This window comes from Microcaecilia unicolor, chromosome 2 (assembly GCF_901765095.1).
Source record: "Microcaecilia unicolor chromosome 2, aMicUni1.1, whole genome shotgun sequence".
NCBI classification, from domain to species: domain Eukaryota; kingdom Metazoa; phylum Chordata; class Amphibia; order Gymnophiona; family Siphonopidae; genus Microcaecilia; species Microcaecilia unicolor.
This window is the reverse complement of record NC_044032.1, coordinates 15,067,885-15,089,465: the sequence shown is the minus strand read 5'-3', so window position 1 is coordinate 15,089,465 and position 21,581 is coordinate 15,067,885. Positions and strand designations below refer to the sequence as shown.

At 49.0% G+C, this 21,581-nt stretch overlaps 1 protein-coding gene across 3 annotated transcripts in view; it reads left to right on the top strand.

The window, feature by feature from the left end:
- Positions 1-21,581, top strand: part of NPR2 (natriuretic peptide receptor 2) — a 328,510-nt gene that overhangs the window by 293,187 nt on the left and 13,742 nt on the right. For all 3 annotated transcript variants that reach the window (XM_030192798.1, XM_030192797.1, XM_030192799.1), the window contains exons 16-18: positions 2,484-2,630; positions 6,012-6,135; positions 18,048-18,116. In XM_030192798.1, coding sequence (XP_030048658.1) covers positions 2,484-2,630; positions 6,012-6,135; positions 18,048-18,116 — 340 coding nt within the window. The remainder of the gene's footprint in view (positions 1-2,483; positions 2,631-6,011; positions 6,136-18,047; positions 18,117-21,581) is intronic.

Sequence of the window (21,581 nt, the reverse complement as noted above, 5' to 3'; positions counted from 1 at the left end):
ATTTATTTTTAGGACCAAGCCTCAAAAAAGTGCCCCAACTGACCAGATGACCACCGGAGGGAATCGGGGATCACCTCCCCTTACTCCCCCAGTGGTCACCAACCCCCTCCCACCCCCCCAAAAAAATTAAAAATCATTTTTTTGCCAGCCTCTATGCCAGCCTCAAATGTCATACTCAGCTCCATCACAGCAGTATGCAGGAGGCCTCTGGAGCAGTTTTTAGTGGGTGCAGTGCACTTCAGGCAGGTGGACCCAGGCCCATCCCTCCCCTACCTGTTACACTTGTGGTGGTAAATGGGAGCCCTCCAACCCCCCCCCCCCCAAAACCTACTGTACCCACATGTAGGTGCCCCCTTCATCCCTAAGGGCTTTGGTAGTGGTGTACAGTTGTGGGGAGTGGTTTTTGGGGGGGATTTAGGGGGCTCAGCATGCAAGGTAAGAGAGGTATGCACCTGGGAGCAATTTTTGAAGTCCACTGCAGTGCCCCCTAGGGTGCCCGTTTGGTGTCCTGGCATGTGAGGGGGACCAGTTCACTACAAATGCTGGCTCCTCCCATGACCAAATGCCTTGGATTTGGCCGGGTTTGAGATCGCCGCCATTAGTTTCCATTATCGCCGGAAACCAATGCCAGCCATCTCTGAAGCCGGCCCAAATGTTGAGATTTGGCCGGTTCCAACCGTATTATCGAAACGAAAGATGGCCGGCCATCTTGTTTCAATAATATGGTCGGGGCGCCACTTTACGGGGCTGGCCATATAGATGGTCGGCCCCGTTCGATTATGCCCCTCTATGTTACTACATTTGATCGACAGATAACTGAACACAATCAAGGAGACCCTTTGTAGTAATGTTCTCTGTAAAGGTTACTTTCTTTAGCAAGTAATTTTAAACAAGAATGACCCTGCCTTGTTTTCTCTTTGTATTGATAGAAATTCCTTTTCTTTTAAATAGCTAAGCTGCCCTCTAAATGTCTCTATCATATCTCCACTCTCCCAGCTTTCTTCCAAAGTATATATATTGAGATCCCTAATCTGTCCCCATATGCTTTATGACGAAGACCACTGACCATTTTAGCAGCTGTTTTCCGGACCAACTCTACCATGGTTTTCTTTCTTTGAAGCTGTATTGTACAAAGTACTCTATATAAGGTCTCACCAAAGACTTATATAGAGGCATTATTGCTTCCTTTTCCCTGTTGGCCATTACTCTCTGTAAGCACCCAAACATCCTTCTAGCTTTTGCCACCAACTTTTCTAGCTGTTTGGCCACTTCAAGATCAGATATGATCAGCCCCAAGTCCCGCACAGAAGTACTTCAGCCCCTATACTGTACTGCTTCCTGGGCTTTCTGAAGATGTGCCCAGAGCACTTAATAGCCTTGCACTGGCTCCTGCCTCCTACCTGGATTCAGTTCTTCCCATAAAGAATCCACTTCTTCATGACACCACAGTTGAGTCACCTAGACTGTTGTTTCCCCTTTCATGGCAATTTTCTGAATGTTTTCAATTAAATCTCAGTCTATTTCTTTTGCTTATAAGGAGGGTCTACATATCACACAAATGTAAACTGATGTTTCACTCCTTCCATATTAACCATCCTGCCTACCAACTCTTCAGCTCAAATCAAGTGCTGTTGGGGTGTCAGATTTACTGGTTTTGGTAGTATGTGTCCTACTATCATTTGATGGGAAAAGTTATGGGGAGAGATTTTGTGTCCTAGCTCAGTACCCTTCTCCACCACTGCCAACTCCAGGCTCCGCCCTTTCTGCCTCGCCTCACCCTATGCTTGGAATAAACTCCCTGAGCCCATACGCCAGGCCCCCTCCCTGCCCATCTTCAAGTCCTTGCTCAAAGCCCACCTCTTCAATGTCGCTTTTGGCACCTAACCACTACACCTCTATTCAGGAAATCTTGACATTTCGTCCTTTAGATTGTAAGCTCCTTCGAGCAGGGACTGTCCTTCTTTGTTAAACTGTACAGCGCTGCGTAACCCTAGTAGCGCTCTAGAAATATTAAGTAGTAGTAGGAGAGAGGGTTCAGGGAGGGTCAGGTCTACGGTAATCAGGGCAAAGAGGGGAGATACACTGTTCCACTGAAGGTTTCCGCCTCACTTAACTCAAACAAGATCATTAAAGTTCTGGTTTTGCCTCATTGGATGCGCAGAGTAGTCCCTGGATGTCTTAGCAAACAGAACTACAAATCCCTCCATGCAACTGGGCTTAACCAGGACAGAGTCAACATCAGGGTGAACTGGTTGAGGTGAACACCTAAGACTCCAGCGGGGGGCAGGGGAATGAGAGGTGCCAGAGTCAGAGAAAGGTGCAGGCAGGGAATGGCACAATGTCGTTCTTCACCCTGCCCTGCTGATCTATCCTGTAGTGTCACCATCACATTCTTCTCATCCTAGAACAAGGTAGTACATCTTACCCTTGGCTTTCTTGTCTGTCCTCCACATTACTTTTGTAATCCTCTGATTTCTCCTCAGAGAGGGAAGTTCAAGTATCCTGGATAATCTTCTGTCCCGCATGGAGCAGTATGCAAACAACCTGGAGAACCTTGTGGAGGAAAGGACCCAGGCGTACCTGGAGGAGAAAAGGAAAGCAGAAAATCTTCTGTACCAGATCCTGCCGCAGTAAGAAATACTCTCCTCCTATATTGCATATATAGAGGCAGAGGTACTAACAGAGTAAGAACTCCATATATGCACTAAGGGTAGTGACAAAATACCATATAAATATATAGATTCCAAGATGCTGCTGCAGTAAGAGACACTACATTTTTAAAACTTTAAATGTTTATTGAAATGCTCGTAATATACATAGGAACAGTGCGAGAATACAAAGAGTCAAACAAAACCTTTTTAAAAAAGGTACCAGAGGTGAAATTATAGACTGGAGAACCCAGTGGCGTAGGAAGGGGGGGGGGGGCGGTGGGGCGGTCCGCCGTGGGTGCACGCTGCTGGGGGGGTGTCGTCTCCGCTTGTTCACTGCTCTGTCTGCCCCGGAACAGGTTACTTCCTGTTCCAGGACAGAGAGAGCAGGGGAACCAACGAAGCCGACGCAGCTCCCAACGACTGCACTCGGGGCGGAGCAGTCCTCCCGCCCGCCCCCCTTGGTAAGACTGCACTCAGGGGGGGGGGGGGGCGCAGCGGCGAGCCGCCCCGGGTGTCAGCTAGCCTCGCTACACTTCTGAGAGAACCTGACATTGGTGCCGGGCAAAATGGTAAGAGAATAAAATCACAGAGCATATTCAAAAGCATGGATTAATGAGACCAAATCAACATGGATTTAGTGAAGGGAAATCTTGCCTCACCAATCTACTGCATTTCTTTGAAGGGGTGAACAAACATGTGGATAAAGGTGAGCCAGTTGATATTGTGTATCTGGATTTTCAGAAGGTGTTTAACAAAGTACCTCATGGAAGACTCCAGAGGAAATTGGAGAGTCATGGGATAGGAGGTAGTGTCCTATTGTGGATTAGAAACTGGTTTATTTATTTATTTATTTATTGCATTTGTATCCCACATTTTCCCACCTATTTGAAGGCTCAATGTGGCTCACCTAGTACCGTGTTGGCGATCACCAGTTCCAGTTTGAGAAATACAGAGTGGAATTGCATTAAAGTTACATTCGTGACAGAGTGAATTAGATAGTCAAGGAGGGAGAGTTAAGTTTTGCCCAGATCTGGTATAAGTTTCGTTGTGTTGTAGGGTTCAGTTAGTTTAGGTCCGATCGTTCTGGTATGCCTTTTCGAACAAATTGGTTTTTAATGATTTCCGGAAGTTTGTTAGGTCGTGCATTGTTTTCATGACGTTTCGCAGCGCATTCCATAGTTGCGTGCTTATGTGGGAGAAGCTGGGTGCATATGTTGATTTATATTTTAGTCCTTTGCAGCTTGGGTAGTGAAGATTTAGGTATGTGCGTGTTGACCTATTTGTGTTCCTGGTTCGTAAATCTATGAGATCTGTCATGTAGGCCGGGGCTTCACCATGAATAATTTTATGAGCCAGGGTGCAAATTTTGAACGCAATTCGTTCTTTGATTGGGAGCCAATATCGTTTTTCACGTAAGGGTTTGGCGCTTTCATATCTCGTTTTTCCAAATATGAGTCTGGCTGCTGTGTTTTGGGCAGTTTGGAGTTTCTTAATGATTTGTTCTTTGCATCTGGCATGGATTGTAACTCCGAGAATTTTCAGGCTGTCTGAGACAGGAAGAGTGTAGTCTGGGGTGTTTATAGTGGTGGGTTTATTCGTGTTGTATCGTGATGAGAGGATGAGACAATGTGTTTTTTCTGCGTTGAGTTTTAATTGAAATGCATCCACCCATGAGTTCATGATTTGTAGGCTGAGTTTGATTTTGTTTGCAATTTCTGTTAGATCTTGTTTGAAAGGAATATATATCGTGACATTGTCTGCGTAGATATAGGGGTTAAGGGCTTGGTTGGCTAGGGATTTGGCTAGTGTTTAAAAGATAGAAAACAGAGAGTAGGTTAAATAGTCAGTATTCTCGCTGGAGAAGGGTAGTTAATGGGGTTCCCCAGGGGTCTGTGCTGGGACCGCTGCTTTTTAACATATTTATAAATGAGTAACTAGTGAGGTAATTAAATTTGCTGATGACACAAAGGTATTCAAGGTTGTTAAATCACGGGAGGATTGTGAAAAATTACAAGAGGACCTTACAAGACTGAGAAACTAGGCATCTAAATAGCAGATGACATTTAGTCATGCAAGGTTTCACGTTAGGAGTCACGGACCAAGAAAGGGATCTAGGTGTCGTCGTTGATGATACGTTGAAACCTTCTGCTCAGTGTGCTGCTATGGCTAAGAAACCAAATAGAATGTTAGGTATTATTAGAAAAGGAATGGAAAAAAATGAGGACGTTATAATTCCTTTGTATCGCTCCATGGTGCGACTGCACCTTGAATACTGTGTTCAATTCTGGTCACCACATCTCAAGATATAGTGGAATTAGAAAAGGTACAGAGAAGGCAATGAAAATGATAAAGGGGATGGGACGACTGCCCTATGAGGAAAGGCTAAAGCAGCTAGGGCTCTTCAGCTTGGAGAAAAGGCGGCTGAGGAGTGGAGTGGAACGGGTACATGTGAATCGTTTGTTTACTCTTTCTAAAAATACTAGGACTAGGGGGCACACAATGAAGCTACAAAGTAGTAAATTTAAAACAAATCGGAGAAAATATTTCTTCACTCAATGTGTAATTAAACTCTCAAATTCATTGACAGAGAATGTGGTAAAGGTGGTTAGTTTAACAGGGTTTAAAAAAGGTTTGGACAGCTTCCTAAAGGAAATGTCCATAGACCATTTTTAAAATGGACTTGGAGAAAATCCACTGTTTCTAGGATAAGCAGCATAAAATGTTTTGTACTTTTTTGGGGATCTTGCCAGGTACTTGTGACCTGGATTGGCCAATGTTGGAAAGAGGATGCTGGTCTTGATGGACCTTTGGTCTGTCCCAGTGTGGCAATACTTATGCACTTATGTAAGTTGTGCTCTGCATGCTTTCCCCACTTGTTTATTCCTGAATTTCTAGGTAGCAGGGTCCTTTGTCGCTCTGTGGAAATGTGTTTATATCTATTACCGTTTGGCCAGTTTCCTGTATTTGCTGACTATTTTTTCATCAGAAAACTCTTAAATCTGGTTGTATGTTGTTCGGTTATCTAAGGACCTCTGGTGTTTATCTTTACTTTCTCTCCTGCCTCCCTATCATCCTGAGAATTAGACTGAATTTTTACTCAAGCTATGCCCCTCCTCCCCTCTCTCCTTTGGTAAGGAATAGACTCTAGGAATGTGCACTGGACAAATGTTTTCTGTTCATTTTCTGTTTTTCGGGCCTTTTTTTCCCCGATTTCAGACATTTATTCAGTTTGTTTCATACATTTATTTCAATAAAATAGCTTTATTTTGAAATGCATCAATTATTGCGTGTAAAAAGCATCCTTTCACCAGCTCCTCTTATAGAATTAGTCTAACTGCTGCCCCCTCATTTTCTCTGCAGTTCTGTGGCTGAGCAGCTGAAACGTGGTGAGACTGTCCAAGCTGAAGCCTTCGATAGTGTCACGATTTACTTCAGCGACATTGTGGGCTTCACCTCCTTGTCTGCGGAGAGCACACCCATGCAGGTAAAGAAGATTCTGTACTAGAAAGTGACGCAGGACAGTTTATAAAAGCCTCTTCTTTTCCTTTCACCTGTCATTTATCCCTACCCTTCCTCTTTTCCTCTTTTTTTTTATCCCAGTTTTCCAAGTCTTTCCTCCTCTTTGCCTGCTTAATACTCCTTCCACACTGGATAGTGGCGGCAGCTGAACAAAAGCAGGAGCAGAACAGAACAGTGAGAAGACAGCAATAACATACAGACTGAGGAAAAGAAGAGTGATAGCTGACAAATGGCAACAGTGGCATTTGAGAAAGATGATCAGAGCAGTGATAGACTGGCAGTGGCATCGGGGACTGATTAACAGAGAAATGGTAGACTGGTAGTGTCAGTGGCATTGGGACTGATAAATCTATAGAATGCAGAACTTTCCAGGCAGAGAGATACTGCCTCTTTGTCTCCAAATGTGGGGGTTAGAGGATAAGAGGAGGACTCCGAGAATCAAAAGGCTTTGTTGACATCAGGAGGCTGTGATCCCAGGTGGTGTCTAAAGAAGGAAGGAGATGAGGCCTTCCCCTCTAAGGAGAGAAAATATCCCCAAGAGTACATAAGTATTGCCATACTGGGACAAACCAAAGGTCCATCAAGCCCAGCATCCTGTTTCCAACAGTGGCCAATCCAGGTCACAAATACCTGGAAAGATCCCAAAAAAGTACAAAACATTTTATACTACTTATCCTAGAAATAAGCAGTGGATTTTCCCCAAGTCCATTTTAATAACGGTCTATGGACTTTTCCTTTAGGAAGCCGGCCAAACCTTTTTTAAACCCTGCTAAACTAACCAACTTTACCACATTCTCTGGCAACGAATTCCAGAGTTTAATTACACATTGAGTGAAGAAATATTTTCTCTGATTTGTTTTAAATTTGCTAATTTGTAGCTTCATTGTGTGCCCCCTATTCTTAGTACTTTTAAAAATAGTAAACAAGCCATTCACGTCTACCCGTTCCATTCCAATCATTATTTTATAGACCTCTATCATGTCTCCCCTCAGCCGCCTTTTCTCCAAGCTGAAGAGCCCTAGCCGCTTTAGCCTCTCCTCATAGGGAAGTCGTCCTATCCCCTTTATCATTTTTGTCGCCCTTCTCTGCACCTTTTCTAATTCCACTATATACTACTACTACTACTTAACATTTCTAGAGCGCTACTAGGGTTACGCAGCGCTGTACAGATTAAGAAAAAGGACTATATCTTTTTTGAGATGCGGCAACCAGAATTGAACACAATATTCAAGGTGCGGTTGCACCATGGAGCGATACAAAGACATTATAACATCCTCATTTTTGTTTTCCATTCCTTTCCTAATAATACCTGACATTTTATTTGCTTTCTTAGCTGCCGCCGCACACTGAGCAGAGGGTTTCAACGTATCATCAACGATGACACCTATATCCCATTCGTGGTTGGGGAATCCTAATGTGGAATCTTGCATTACGTAGCTATAGTTGAGGCAGTGCCATAGCGAGGGCTAATGACACCCGGGGCGGGTCGCCGCTGCGCACCCCCCCCCCCCCCCCGGGTGCAGCACGGCGTGACCCCCCCTCTGCGGCGCACCCCCCCTCCGGAGCGAAACCCCCCCCCCGGACCGCATTCTTACCTGCAGAAGGGCCAATCCGCCCCGAGTGCACCTCACTCGGAGCTGCGTCGGCCCCGCTGGTTCCCTGCTCTCTCTGCCCCGGAACAGGAAGTAACCTGTTCCGGGGCAGAGGGAGCAGGGAACCAGCGGGGCCGGCACCCCCCGAGCGCGTGCACCCGGGGCGGACCGCCCCTCCCGCCCCCCCCCCCTTCCTACGCCACTGAGTTGAGGTTCCTCTTTCCCACATGCATCTACAGGAGGGTGAGGATCCGCTAGACCAGTGTTTCCCAAGTTCCAGGAAAATCACTTGAATGTTGTGTTGCTAGATTAAGCACTCCACAGCTGATGTGCTGATCTCAGACATTTTCCTTCTTTATGAATATATGTTTCTTGTATATTTTAGGTAGAGTTGGGATTATGTTGAATTCTTATATTCTTACATTCTTAACTGTCCCTGGTCTTTGGAGATAAGGTCATCAGCTCTGAAGCCTTCCCTTTGATCCATCCTGACCATGCAGAAACAGGAATTTGCATCAGAGGGGGCAGGTCGGGGTCAGAGAGAAGGCTCCAGAGCAGGCTGCAGGCAGCATATGCAAATCATCGCCACTGTCAGGGACCTGTAGAAGAAGTTTTAAGAAGAGAGAGGAGGAGATGCAAGTCAGGGGAGGGGACTGGAGGGAGAGATGCCAACAGTGCATGGGGGGGGGGGGGGGGGTTGAAAGGAGATGGTGAGGGATGCTAGAAAATGGGAGAGAAGGACGGATAGCTTGAGAAGAGGTCTACAAGAATTAGAAGAATGAGCTCAGGTTTAGCAGATAAAATTTAATGGGAAGAAGTGAAAGGTGATGTACTTGGGTTGCAGAAATCCACAGGAGATGTATGAGATTGGAGGTGAAAGACTGATATTACAGCTCAGAAAAGAGACTTTGGGGGTGATAATGTCAGAGGATCTACAAACAGCAAAACAATGTGACAAGATGGTGTCTGTAACCAGAAGGATGCTGGGCTGCATAGACAGAGGTATAACCAGCAGAAGAAATGAGGTGTTAATACCCTTGTATAGGGTTACCATATGTCAGGATTTACCCGGACATGTCCTCTTTTTGAGGACTTGTCCGAGCAACCGGGCGGGTTTTGCCAATGTGCCCGTTTGTCCGGATTTCTGGACAAACGGGCAGGCTGGTGGGCGGACAAACGGGCAGATTGCTAGCCTCCCCTCCCCTTACCTTACTACTGCCCTGGTGGTCTAGTGACCTCTTCCACCTTCGGACCAGGAAAGAGCCCCCCTCTTTCCTGCCCGGAGCGCTGCACTGCATGCTTCCTTCCTGTTGCTGATCCTCGGCCGCTATTCAAAATGGCCACCGAGAGTTGAAGTGGCCTCGCGAGACTTCAACTCTTGGTGGCCATTTTGAATCGGCACCAAGATCACAAACAGGAAGGATACATGCAGGGCAGCACTCTGGGCAGGAAAGAGGGGGGCTCTTTCCTGGTCCGAAGGCGGAAGAGGTCACTAGACCACCAGGGCAGTAGTAAGGTAAGGGGAGGGGGTGACGGGGAGGGGAAGTGACAGGATGTGTGACAGGGGGAAGGAAAATGTGACAGGGGGCAGAGCGAGGGCGTGAAAGGTGACGGGAGCGAGGGTGTGAAAGGGGCGGGGTGTGTGAAAAGGGACCGGGCATGTGCTTTCCTTTTTGGGGGACAAAATATGGTAACCCTATCCTTGTACAAGTCCTGAGTGAGATCCCACTTGGAGTATTGTATTGAATTTTGGAGGTCCCTTTTTTAAAGCCCGTGGTGCTGTTTTTTTTGATTGAATTTTGGAGGCCATATCTCACTAAGGACATAAAAAGACTTCAAGCGGTTCAGAGAAAAATGATATGAGGTTTGTACCATAAGACATTTGAGAAGAGACCTGAGGAACTGAATAAATGTACAGGAAAGGCTGCATAGGGATGATATGATACAGACGTTTAAATATTTGAAAGGTATTAATATGCAAACAAATCTTTTCCAGAGAAGGGAAAGTGATAGAACTTGAGGGAATGAATTGAGGTTGGATGGGGTTGACTTGGGAGTAATGTCAGGAAGTACGTGGGTGATGGATGCCTGGAATGACCTTCTGCAGGAGATGATAGAGAGAAAAATGGTAACGGAGTTCAAAAATATGTGGGATAAATATAAAGGATTCCTATATAGAAAGAGAATGGAAGCAAATGAAAACTTAGTCGTGATTAGACGACAAATTCAGTAGCTGGGAAGTAAGGTTAGTGCTGGACAGACTTCTTTGGCCTGTGACACGATTATGGATGGACAGATCTGATTGGGCTGGAGCCGTGCAGACTTCTACAGTCTGTACCCTGAAAATGGCAAGAGCAGATCTAGATCAAGTATGCATATGTTATATCATATGCTATATCTTGTTGAGCAGACTGGATGGTCTGTGCAGGTCTTTCAGCCGTCATCTACTAAGTTACTGTGATAGAGGGGGAGCAATATTGTACCCAGAAATGGACGGGAAGGAGATAGGGAGGGAAGAGAGGGAAAGGTGTTGGATCACAGGGTGCTATCCCTGGATGTTCAATGTTCAACACTGCTAAGTCTATGGTGTAAAATCACCACTTGGATGTGGCATTGCCAAAGCTGACACATCCAGGTGCCTGTGTGGCAGACGTCTGTAGTTCTGCTATTTGAATTTCTGGACATTCTACCGAAGGATGTCCATTTGGCAAGCTCAGTCCTGCTTCCATTCCACGTTATCACAAGGGTCAAGGAAAGCGAAGATCAGTGGCGTAGGAAGGGGGGGCGGTGGGGCGGTCCGCCCCGGGTGCACGCCGCTGGGGGGGGGGGGGGGTCGTCTCCACTTATTCACTGCTCTCTCTGCCCCGGAACAGGTTACTTCCTGTTCCGGGGCAGAGAGAGCAGGGGAACCAACGGAGCCGACGCAGCTCCCAGCGACTGCACTCGGGGCGGAGCGGTCCTCCCGCCCACCCCCCTTGGTAAGACTGCGCTCCGGGGGGGGGGTTGCGCGCTCTGAGTGGGGGGATGCGCCGTGCTGCACCTGGGGGGGGGCGCAGCGGCGAACCACCTCGGGTGTCAGCTGCCCTCGCTACGCTTCTGGCGAAGATACTTACCTGTAGCAGGTATTCTCCGAGGACAGCAGGCTGCTTGTTCTCACATGTGGGGTATCCCTAGCACCCAGGCTCACTCAAAACAATGAACATTGGTCAATTGGGCCTCGCAACGAGGACATAACATAGATTGACCTGAAACCATAAATAACTAAATGAGAGTGCAGCCTGGAACAGAACAATAATGGGTCTAGGGGGGTGGAGTTGGATCCTAAACCCCGAACAGATTCTGCAGCACCAACTGCCCAAACCGACTGTCACATCGGGTGTCCTGCTGAAAGCAGTAGTGAGATGTGAATGTGTGGACTGATGACCACATTGCAGCCTTGCAAATCTCTTCAATGGAGGCTGACTTTAAGTGAGCCACTGATACAGCCATGGCTCTAGCATTATGAGCCGTGACATGGCCCTCTAAAGACAACCCAGCTTGGGCATAAGTGAAGGAAATGCAATCTGCTAGCCAGTTGGAAACTGTGCGTTTTCCAATGGGTGAGTGCCTCTTTGTGGGTGGGTGAGTGCGGAGGACTACTCTGTTGTGATGAAACTTAAGAGTAGCCTAGTGGTTAGTGCAGTGGACTTTGATCCTGGGAAACTGGGTTTGATTCCCACTGCAGCTCCTTGTGACTCTGGGCAAGTCACTTAACCCTCCATTGCCCCTGGTACAAAATAAGTACCAGAATATATGTTGTAAGCCCGCAGGGGTGCTCTCCGGTGTGCAGTGGCCCTCTAGTGGCTCCTGCCTAGCCTCACCAGCCCTTTGCTTCAGGGAACCACTTTGAGACCAGACTTCTCTGTGTCTCAGTTGACACCCTCAGGGTGACCTCTTCATTAACCTTCAGTCCTGGCCCGGCCTCCCCGCTGTATCTCCTGGTAACCGACCCAGTTCTTCTGGTGGGGCCCCGGGTCACCCTTCGCTGGAAGATAGCGCGGATTCCTTTGCTTACAGAAATATGCAGATTAGCTGATTACATGTAAATTCAGTTTATTGGGACTATGCTCCAGTCTAGTGGGAACCTGGCTTTCCAACTATTATTCTTTTACTGCAAATTCACCCCCCTGAGACCATTTACTGTGGGACACCTGGGTCTCAGGGTATAACAGCCTCCACCCCTGGATAGGACCTTCTTTACTCACAATAACCTTACGGTCCTATCCTCCACCCCACGGTTGTTGATTCACTTTAAACCTTTCCCAGTTCCAACCTCCATACTTTGGTGTCTTCCCTTACCCCAGGACTTTCAGTCTGCTTCAGCTTCTCGGACACACAGTCCTTCCTCCTCAGCCCCGGGACACACAGTTCAGGCTTCCGGCCTCCAGGCTCCCATCTCCTCTCCCTCGGGCAAAACTCCCTCCTCTGCTGAGAGGAAGCTATTTATGAGGTGCCCAATAAACCTCCCCACCTCTTGAGACCTCGCCCCTCTGGTTCCAGAAAGATCTGGCCTAGAAGTCTCTTCTCACTCCCCCAGCTATCTCTCTGGAGCTCCCTCTACTGGCCCATACATGCCACTACTCAGCTAGATCCCCGGAGCTCCCTCTAGTGACCAGAATGGGCATTTTCAGGTTTCCGGTAGGCGAGCGCCATCTGGCGGCCTCCTCATGTAAGGGCAGACACTGTGTTTATCACAATGTAAACCGCTTTGAATGTAGTTGCAAAAACCTCTGAAAGGCGGTATATCAAGTCCCAATTCCCTTAATATAAGGTGCATGCACTACTAAGGCCTGAAGCTCACTGACCCTACAAGCTGAAGTAACAGCCACCAAGAAAATGACCTTCCAGGTCAAGTACTTCAGATGGCAGGAATTCAGTGGCTCAAAAGGAGCTTTCATCAGCTGGGTGAGAACGACGTTGAGATTCCATGACACTGGTGGAGGTTTGACTGGGGGCTTTGACAAAAGCAAACCTCTCATGAAGCGAACTACTAAAGGCTGTCCAGAGATAGGCTTACCCTCTACACGGCGATGATAAGCACTAATCGCACTAAGGTGAACTCTTACAGAGTTGGTCTTGAGACCAGACTGATAAGTGTAGAAGGTATTCAAGCAGGGTCTGTGTAGGACAAGAAAGAGGATCTAAGGCCTTGCTGTCACACCAGACGGCAAACCTCCTCCATTTGAAAGAGTAACACCTCTTCGTGGAATCTTTTCCGGAAGCAAGCAAGACTCGGGAGACACCCTCTGAAAGACCCAAGGAGGTGAATTCTAAACTCTCAACATCCAGGCCGTGAGAGCCAGAGGCTAGAGGTTGGGATGTAGAAGCGACCCCTCGTTCTGGGTGATGAGGGTTGGAAAACACTCCAATCTCCACGGTTCCTCGGAGGACAACTCCAGAAGAAGAAGGAACCAAATCTGATGCAGCCAGAAGGGTGCAATCAGGATCATAGTTCCACAGTCTTGCTTGAGTTTCAGCAAGGTCTTCCCTACTAGAGGTATGGGAGGATATGCATACAAAAGGCCTGTCCCCCAGTACAGGAGAAAGGCATCTGATGCTAGTCTGTTGTGGACCTGAAGCCTGGAACAGAACTGAGGGACCTTGTAATTGATCTGAGTGGCAAAAAGATCCACCTACTACTACTACTACTAACTAGCATTTCTAAAGCGCTACTAGGGTTACGCAGCGCTGTACAATTTAAACATAGAAGGACGGTCCCTGCTCAAAGAGCTTACAATCTAAAGACAAGAGAACAATCTAAGGACAAGTGAACAATCTAGAGGACGAGTGAACAGTTAATCAGATAGGGTGGATAGATTGGGGCATTCTATCTATCTCGAGCGGTTAGGCGCCGAAGGCAGCGTAGAAGAGGTGAGTTTTAAGCAGAGATTTGAAGATGGGTAGGGAGGGGGCATGGCGTATGGGTAAAGGAAGATTGTTCCAGGCATAGGGTGAAGCAAGGCAGAATGAGCGGAGCCTGGAGTTGGCAGTGGTGGAGAAGGGTACTGAGAGAAGGGCTTTGTCCTGTGAGCGGAGGTTACGGGCGGGAACATAGGGGGAGATGAGGGTGGAGAGGTAGTGAGGAGCCGCAGACTGAGTGCACTTGTAGGTAAGGAGGAGGAGCTTGAATTGTATGCGATATCTGATCGGAAGCCAATGAAGTGATTTGAGGAGAGGGGTGATATGAGTATATCGGTTTTGGCGGAATATAAGACGTGCAGCAGCGTGCTGAACTGATTGAAGGGGGGATAGATGGCTGAGTGGGAGGCCGGTGAGGAGTAAGTTGCAGTAATCAAGGCGAGAGGTAATGAGAGCGTGGACGAGAGTTCTGGTGGTGTGCTCAGAGAGGAAAGGGCGAATTTTGCTGATGTTGAAGAGGAAGAAGCGACAGGTCTTGGCAGTCTGTTGGATATGCGCAGAGAAGGAGAGGGAGGAGTCAAAGATGACTCCGAGGTTGCGGGCAGATGGGACGGGGAGGATGAGGGTGTTATCAACAGAGAAAGAGAGTGGAGGAAGAGGAGAAGTGGGTTTGGGAGGAAAGACGAGGAGCTCGGTCTTGGACATGTTCAGCTTCAGGTGGCGGTTGGACATCCATGCCGCGATGTCGGATAAACAGGCCGATACCTTGGCCTGGGTCACCGCGGTGATGTCAGGTGTGGAGAGGTATAGCTGAGTGTCATCAGCATAAAGATGATACTGGAAACCATGAGACGAGATCAGCGAGCCCAGGGAAGAGGTGTAGATTGAGAAGAGAAGGGGTACAAGGACCGATCCCTGGGGAACTCCAACAGATAGTGGGATGGGAGTGGAGGAAGATCCATGGGAGTGTACCCTGAAGGTGCGGTGGGAGAGATAAGAGGAGAACCAGGAGAGGACAGGGCCTTGGAATCCAAAAGAGGATAGCGTGGCAAGAAGTAAATCATGGTTGACAGTGTCAAACGCGGCGGAAAGATCGAGGAGGATGAGGATGGAGTAATGACCTCTGGATTTGGCCAGGAGCAGGTCATTGCAAACTTTAGAGAGTGCTGTTTCTGTCGAGTGCAGAGGGCGAAAACCGGATTGAAGTGGATCGAGGATGTCATGAGAGGAGAGAAAATCAAGGCAGCGGCTGTGAACGGCGCGCTCAAGTAATTTGGAAAGGATCCAATTGGAAAGGATTGAAAAGATCCACCGAGGGGGTGCCCCACACTCGGAAGATCTTGCAGACAACGTCCATGTTCAGTGACCACTCGTGAGGTTGTATTATCCTGCTCAATCTGTCAGCCAGACTGTTTACACCTGCCAGATAAGCGGCTTGGAGAAACATGCCGTGACGGCGAGCCCAAAGCCACATCTGGACGGCTTCCTGACACAGAGGGCGAGATCCGGTGCCCCCCTGCTTGTTGGTGTAATACATGGCAACCTGATTGTCTGTCTGAATCAATATGATTTGGTTGGACAGCCAATCTCTGAAAGCATTTAGAGCGTTCCAGATTGCTCACAATTCCAGGAGATTGATCCTGAAGATCCTTTTCCTGAAAGGACCAAGCTCCTTGAGTGTGAGGCCCATCGACATGAGCCCCCCACCCTAGGAGGGATGCATCCATCGCCAGCACCTTTTGTGGCTGAGGAATTTGGAATGGACGTCCCAAGGTCAAATTGGTTCGAATCGTCCACCATTGCAGAGAATTCCGGAAGTCGGTGGACAGTTGGATTACATCCTCTAGATCTCCTGTAGCTTGACACCACTGGGAGGCTAGGGTCCATTGAGCTGATCTCATGTGCAGCCATGCCATGGGAGTTACATGAATTGTGGAGGCCATGTGCCCCACGAGTCTCAACATCTGCCGAGCCGTGATCTGTTGAGATGCTCGTACTAAGGACACTAGGGACAGGAGGTTGTCTGCCCTTGCCTTGGGAAGATAAGTATGAGTTTTGTGTTCAACAGAGCTCCAATGAATTCCAATTCATGGGGTGAGATGGGACTTGGAATAATTTATCACGAACCCTAGTAGCAATAGCACCTGAATAGTCATTCACATGGACTGCTGAGCACCTGCCTTCGAGTGCTCTTCACCAGCCAATTGTCGAGATAAGGGAAAACATGCACTCCTAGTCTGCATAGCGACGCTGCAACTACTGCCAGACACTTTGTGAACACTCTGGGTGCGGATGCCAGACCAAAGGGCAGTACACAGTACTGAAAGTGCTGTGTTCCCAGCTGAAATCGAAGATGCTTTCTGTGTGCTGGAAGTATTGAGATGTGTGTGTAAGCATCCTTTAAGTCCAGAGAGCATAGCCAATCGTTTTCTTGAATCATGGGAAGAAGGGTGCCCAGAGAAACCATCCTGAACTTTTCTCGAAACAGAAATTTGTTCAGGCCTCTTAGGTCTAAGATGGGACCCATCCCCCCCTGTCTTTTTGTGCACAAGGAAGTACCTGGGATAGAATCCCAGCCCTTCTTCCCCTGGTGGAACGGGTTCGACCGCAGTGGCCTTTAGAAGGGTGGAGAGTTCCTCTGCAAGTACCTGCTTGTGCGGGGAGCTGTAAGAATGAGCTCCCAGTGGACAATTTGGAGGTTTGGATTCCAGATTGAGGGTGTATCCTAACCGGATCTATTTGACGAACCCACCGGTCGGAGGTTATAAGAGGTCACCGCTGGTGAAAAAATATCAACCTCCCTCCAACCAGTAAGTCGTCCAGCATGGACACTTTTATTGAGGCTATGCTTAACTGGAGCCAGTCAAAAGCCCGTCCCTTGCTTTTGCTGGGGAGCAGTATGGGCCTTAGACGCACGCTGTTGACGAGAACGAGCACGCTGGGGCTGAGCCTGGGTAGGCTGTCGAGAAGCAGGAGTGTACCTACCAGGGGCGTATCTGGAATCCGGCGGTAGGGGGGGCCAGAGCCAGAGAGGGGGGGCCACATTTGACTCTCACGAACGCTCCTGCTCAGTGTCGGATAAAACCTGAGTTAAGGTGCTTCGACACTGGACCTGCCTCGACGCTGAGGAACGATGTCTTCTGTGGCGATGTCGAGAGGCCAATGCCCGGTCCAACTGCGGTGAAGCTCCCTCCGCCGATGTCGAAGCGGAGTCAACCTGGGTGGCAGCCGATGATGCCGCAGGCGGCATCGCGGTCGGTGACCTCACTACAAGTAAAGGGCCAGACACTGCTGCAGCAGATGGTACAGAAGGCGCAAGCACCCCCGACACCGATGCTGACTGACGTAGCAGTCCCTCCAGAAGTTCTGGAAACAAGGCCCAGATGCGCTCGTCGAGAGCTGCCATCGAAGAAGGCTGCGGGGTCGGTGGAACAGGCTGTCATGTCTGTGGTTGTGACCCCTCTCAGGCTTACCTTATTTCTGGCAGTCAGCTTCTAAGCTGGCTTCTGTCTGGTCTTTCTGAGTTAGCTCTGTCTCTGTGTGCTGGCTGCTTCCAGCATGGCTCTGATTTCTCCACTACACTGCACCTGTGTGTGCTAAGCCTCTCTGTGCTTCAGTATGCTTTCTACCTGTGTCTTGGTTTGTGCTCCCCTCGCCCTCTGGTGGCCAGAACCGGTGGCTGCCATAGACTGTCTTGCTGTCCCTACCCGTTCCAGGCTTCAGCACAGTCCTGTCCGGATCTTCCAGGCTGCCAGACTTGTCTTTCTTGTTTGTACCTGCACAGTACCCGGAGAAAAAAGAACTGAGGTACACGCTCGTGCGACGGGCGGGAAGTCGTCCATGCATGCGCAGTGTGCACGATTCACGCACTAGAACTCTCTGGCAAAAACCTTTTGTTATTTTGCTTGCAAAATATCCGATTCCTGGGCCGCCGCGGACGTCGACCCACATGTGAGAACGAGGAGTAAGAAAGGTTGCAATTAAACTACTCAGGATTAAAAATAATCTATAGGTTTACAGATGTGCTAAAATTTAAATTGGATTTTATCCCAGATGAAACTCAAAACAAGGTAACCTAGCTAGACACTTGGAAGATCTTTTTAACTAGGCCAAATTGAATTTCTGTATCATTCTGCCCAGTCGCCCCTGTGTGTGTGTGTGTGTGTGTGTGTATATGCTTTGTACTATGGCACATAATATTTTTTTGAACACTAAGTTTTTGCTTCTTAGCAAAATACTGAAATCAGTTGAAGTGAAGAGCGATGAGGCTTTCTGTAATGCTATGTTGCCCCGTTCTGTCCTTAAATATTTGGAATGCTCTGAGACTTGTTCCAGGGATCCAGGTCTGTCCGTTATCTGAATCTGCCTTGTCTCTTGGACTCTCCAGGTCGTGACCTTGCTGAATGACCTCTACACCTGTTTTGATGCCATCATTGATAACTTTGATGTTTACAAGGTAAGAGCTGTCTGTCATTCTTTTCATTGTTCCTCCACTTGTACCAGTTTTACAGCTGTGGAAGGGCAGTTTTGATAAGACGTTCAAAAATCAAGTGCCAAACGCGGTCATTTTCAAACCAGAAAAACATCTTGGTTTGAAAATCACCCTATTTTAGATGGGTTATTTTTTTAATTTAAAGATTTTTATTCAACTTTCAAATACTGGTGAAGTTTACATAACAATAAAAGTCATAGATTATAACTCCATTTGCAAAAACCTACCAATAGATCAACGTGATTACATTCACCATTTTTCCTCCCTTCCTCCTCCCGTTTCCCCCCTTTAGTCCCCCTCCCTCCTCCCCTCCCTCCCTTCCCTTTTCTCCTTCCCCTTTCCCTGACTCCCCATCTCCCTTCCCCTCTATGGCTTCTCTCCTGTCTTCTCATTTTCATTGCTCATTATGCACTCTAAATGTGTCCATTCTGTCGCTTCCAGATTGTATCTCCCAGCTCTCTGGTCTGTCAATTTTTCAAGGTCTGCCAGTACCTGGAGTTTCATTTTTCAATTTCTTATGGAGGGACCAACATTCTGTTTCCAGTGAGAGGCTATCATGGTTTTAGCTGCCTCCAGGCATAGTCTTTTAAGACGCTTCTGCCACTTCTGTCCTTTTCTGTTTGCCCAGCCTAATAAGCACCATTTCGGATCTGTGGGAAACTTAGTGTCATTTTAGATGTTTTTGTTCTCAGGGCGTCTTTCATTTAGGATCATTTTCAAATAAAAAATGTCCAAGGGAAAAACACACAAAAACAAGCCACTGGGATGTCTGGGGGCCAGCGGTCTCACTAGACCAGCCACACAGACATCCCAGTGGGGCAGCCTAAGGGACACTACAGGTGTGTCCCAGGTACACATCTCCATAACCTCCTTATATTGCATGGTGAGCCCCCCCCCCCCAGGAATATAAAAAAAAATGCACTGTACCCAACTGTGCACCACTACAATAGCCCTTATGCCTATAGGTGTCATCTATATGTGAATTCAGTAGGTATTTTGTGGGTTTTGGGGTGCTCACACTTTCCACTACAAGTGTACCAGTTCGAGTGGGATATGCGCCTGGGTCCCCTTCTCTACAGTTGACTGAACCAACCCTTAGGCTACTCCAGGGACCTGCTTGCTGCTCTGAGGAGTGGTCATTATATCTGCAGCTGTCATAGCTGTGAGCGACCCGAGGCTAATCGCGGTTGTCTGCCTGCAACGTGTCATCCGGCTGTCCCAGGGCTCCCGCTGCCTCTCTGCCGGAGCCCAAGCACTCCAGAGGATCCCGGGCTCGGGATTCCCGCGTGAAGAAGCCGAGCGAGCCGCAATCGGCCGTGCTCATCCAGACTGTTTTTAATCTTCCAGAATGTTTTTAATCTAAAGATGGCGCCGTGAGCGGTCGCAGAGACGAGAGCTCTGCAGGAGTTCGCGACCTGAACTGCCCATCGGGGAATCGCACCATCCGAGATCACGAACCGTTCTGCCCCACCACTAACGAGGAGGTGGATTATCTCCTCTAGACGGTCCTGAGCGACGATCGAGATTTACTGGCACGGAACTGGGGAGCCACACGTGGAGGCCTTCCCCCCCCCCCCCCCCCCCCCCCCCCCCCCGCTGCCCAGCCGGGATCGCGAACACCGAGCTGTCCCGCCACTCACGAAGAGGTGGAATATCTCCTCTGGACGGGACTGCAGTCCCCAGCAGCGACGATCGCATTCTAGACCCGCAGCTAGAACCGATGAGCCATGTGGACCCCATCCGGGATTGCTAACAGAACTGCCCGCCACTAACGAGGAGGTGGAATATCTTCTCTGGACGGAGTGATGATTAGGTCACCTCTAGAGCCGGTGTGCCACGTGGAGGCCTCCCCTATTGCCCCCTACCCCCATCCAGATCGAGAACTAAGTGAACCACGCGGCGCACTGCACCCCTGCCCGCAAAGATGTGAGCTGCGATTCGACCATCTACCCTCTCCAATGTTTGGGCCCCACCGAGAGATATTCTGTACTTCTCCAGGATAAAGGCACTTCACATATACAACGCATGAACAATAGCAGCAGATGGCCACCAGCCAGCCCATCCAGCCCGCCGGATCCAGCCTCAGCCTCTCCCTGCTTGTTCCAGCCATCTGCTCCAGCTTGTCCCAGTCCGTCGGATCCAGATTCTCCCTGCTTGTTCCAGCCATCTGCCCCAGCTTCCTCCAGCCCGCCTGATCCAACTCGTCCGGCCTCTCCCTGCATGTTCCAGCTACCTGCTCAGCTTGCCGCAGTCCGTCAGATCCAGCTGCTCCCTGCTTGTTCCAGCCATATACTCCAGCTTATTCCAGCCCGCCTGATCCAGCTCGTCCCAGTCCATCTGATCAGCCGCCTGCTCCAGCTTGCCACAGTCCGCAGTCCGTCGGATCCAGCTTCTCCCAGCTTCTCCTTACTCGTTCCTGTCCATCTGCACCAGCTTGTTCCAATCCCTCCGCTCCAGTTGTTGCAGCCCACCTGATCCAGCTTGTTTCGGCCCGCCTGATCCAGCTTCTCCCTATTCGTTCCTGTCCATCTGCACCAGCTTGTTCCAGCCCGCCTGCTAGCTTGTCAGCCATTGACTTACCTGCTCTCCAGTCCATCAACTCCATCAATTCTCCCTGCTCGTTCCTGTCCATCTGCACCAGCTTGTTCCAGCCCACCTGCTGGCTTGTCAGCCACTGACTTACCTGCTCGCCAGTCCATCAATTCCATCAATTCCACCAATTCCAAGCCTCCAATCCAGCTTTTCTGCTCTATCTATCTGCCTCACACCCCAGTCAATACACATACACCTGTTACACCTCAATCACTACTTATGGCCCCTGTCCACATTCTCTTCCTTGCTCTGTCCCTTCCTAATCTTTTTCCACTCCCCCTACCGCTGTCTACTGCTAGAAATCATTGCCCACCCATGTCCCCTCCCGTCCTGCTCGCTACGGCAATACCCCATTCACACCCATCCCTCACCACCTCACCATCTCTCTTGTCCCCCTCCTCCTTCCTAGCTCTTAACCTTCAACACTTCCTTCCTGCCATTAAACCATCACCATTCCTCCTAAGTGCATCCCGCCTTCGTCGCCCGACCTCCCCCACCCTCCTCCGCACTCTCTTGCTCCTCCTCTTGCTATCTGCGGGAGACATTAATCCTAATCCAGGCCCCCCTCACTTGTCCTCCTCCTATCCATGCAAACGATTCCGTGATGTCTCCAATCTCATCTCTATTCCCCTCCTTCCCCCCTCCTCCCTCCCCTTCTCATGTGCCCTGTGGAATGCCCACTCGGTCTGCAACAAACTGCCCTTCACCCACGATCTCTTCATCTCTCGTTCCCTTCAACTGCTCGCCCTAACTGAAACCTGGCTCTCCCCTGATGACTCTGCCTCCATCGCGGCCCTTTGCCATGGAGGTTATCTCTTCTCCCACGCTCCCTGCCCA